This window comes from Orycteropus afer, unplaced genomic scaffold (assembly GCF_000298275.1).
Source record: "Orycteropus afer afer isolate SDZICR_OR568_19922 unplaced genomic scaffold, OryAfe1.0 scaffold00177, whole genome shotgun sequence".
Classification (NCBI taxonomy): Eukaryota; Metazoa; Chordata; class Mammalia; order Tubulidentata; family Orycteropodidae; genus Orycteropus; species Orycteropus afer.
In genome coordinates this window covers 2,590,479-2,592,292 of record NW_006921764.1, presented here as the reverse complement: position 1 = coordinate 2,592,292, position 1,814 = coordinate 2,590,479, and the positions used below count along the sequence as shown (strand labels likewise).

General features: G+C 37.5%; 1 protein-coding gene across 1 annotated transcript in view; it reads left to right on the top strand.

Annotated features, from left to right (window-relative positions):
• The window catches only part of LOC103202342 (IKBKB interacting protein), a 31,011-nt gene that overhangs the window by 1,513 nt on the left and 27,684 nt on the right, over positions 1 to 1,814 (top strand). The window contains exon 2 of the mRNA XM_042781820.1: positions 701 to 728. Coding sequence (XP_042637754.1) covers positions 701 to 728 — 28 coding nt within the window. The remainder of the gene's footprint in view (positions 1 to 700; positions 729 to 1,814) is intronic.

Below are 1,814 nucleotides of genomic sequence, written 5' to 3'. Positions count from 1 at the left end.
ATTTGGAAGACAGTTTTTAACAATCTTGGGAGTCCCTGGGTGGTGCAAAGGGTTAACCGTTCAGCTAGTAACCAAAAGGTTGGTGCTTCTCACCTACCCAGAGGCGCCGCCAAGAGAAGACTTGGCGATCTGCTTCTGGAAAGGTTACAGCCCTAGAAAAACAATGGAGAACTGTTATACTCAGCAACACGTGGGGTCACCATGAGTTAGAATCTAGAGGAAACGCACTTGGTTTTGGTGTTTTGTTTTAATGAAGAATTTTACATGATAAATTTGGGGATAATAATTTACCCTGGTAAAATATTTTTAAGTGTTTTATAAATAAAAGACATTTGGGCATCTTTTTAAGTACTTACACACACTCTAGAATTAAAACAAAGCCATTAGAATTTTTACCATTAGGCACAAACTTCTCTATCTAATACTTGGTCCATCATACCTTCGTTGAATGCTACTGTACTGACATTGTCCTGGTTAAGACACAACAGTGCATAATGTGTGTATTCTTAAATGCAGCGTATCCATCCTTTGCCCAGTTAAGTTGGAGGAGAAACTCTGAATAGCGTCCATAGGCCCAGGAGAATCTTAACGCATCACACTGTATAATTGTCTTTAGATTCTGTCTTAGTCACCTGGTGCTGCTGTAACACAGATACCACGAGTGAGTGGCTTTAAAGAACAGACATTTATTTTCTCACAGTTCTGGAGGCAAAATATGGGAATACAGGGTGTGGCTCTAGTAGGAGGCAGGCCTTTGTATAAGACTTTGAATTTGCCACCAATCCTTGTGAATACCATTTGTGTCCATCACCTCCCTTCCTCTAACCAACTGTGTATGTCTGTGTATTCTTCTCTTCTTATAACTCAGAAGTGATTAGGTTTAGGACACCCTGCACTGATATGCCCTCATTAACATGTACAAAAACTATTTCCAAATAGAACCACGGTATAAGAGTTAGGATTTTAATACATACTTTGGAGGGGACACGATTCAGTGCGTAACAGACCTTTTAGTCTTTGGATACTTGTTTGGATGTAAATAGATAATGCATTAAAAAAGAAAAGTGTCATACTTTAACATCTCTCTGCTAAATGAAGTTCTGATATATTGTCATGTGAGGAGCCCTGGTAGGTAGTACAGTGGTTAATGTCTTGGCTGCTAACCAAAAGGTCAGCAAATGAAACCCACCAGCCACTCCGTGGGAGAAGGATTGAAGAATTTCTCCTTTCAAAATGTTGAAAAGTTATGAAGTTAACTAAGCAAGACACAAATAAAACCTTTCACATAAGTTTATCTAGTTACATAGATAAACTTTAATCAAGTAGAACTTTTATTGTGAAGTTTCTACTGGAAATTTCAACAGATTTTAAAAATGCCTTTATAAAAGTTTTTCATAGCATTTGTGATCATCATGTACAAGAAGTCAGACGCTCCTTAATCAGGTAGTGGGTTTTTTACCTCTATCATACAGTACAACTTTCTCTACAAACCACTTACATGGCAAAATTTTGACTAAACCAATTTCTCAGCACTTTTCATTTATTTCAGGGGAGGGGAAGATGCTGGGTAAATTGTATCCAAAAGAGTTATCCTTTTAAAAATGGAATGTGGTTGGTATTTTCCTGAACTTAGTTATTGTGTTGAAAATGAAGCTGTACATGATGTGAAACACAGGACTAAATGGATACTTGAGTAGCGACCTTGGCACTTTTATTGCATAAGGTCCATAAATCAGCTTCCTTTGCTTACTTGTCTTTTCAATATTCTGCGGAAAAAGAGATAGAGAAAATCCTGTACAAGACCTCAATCAACT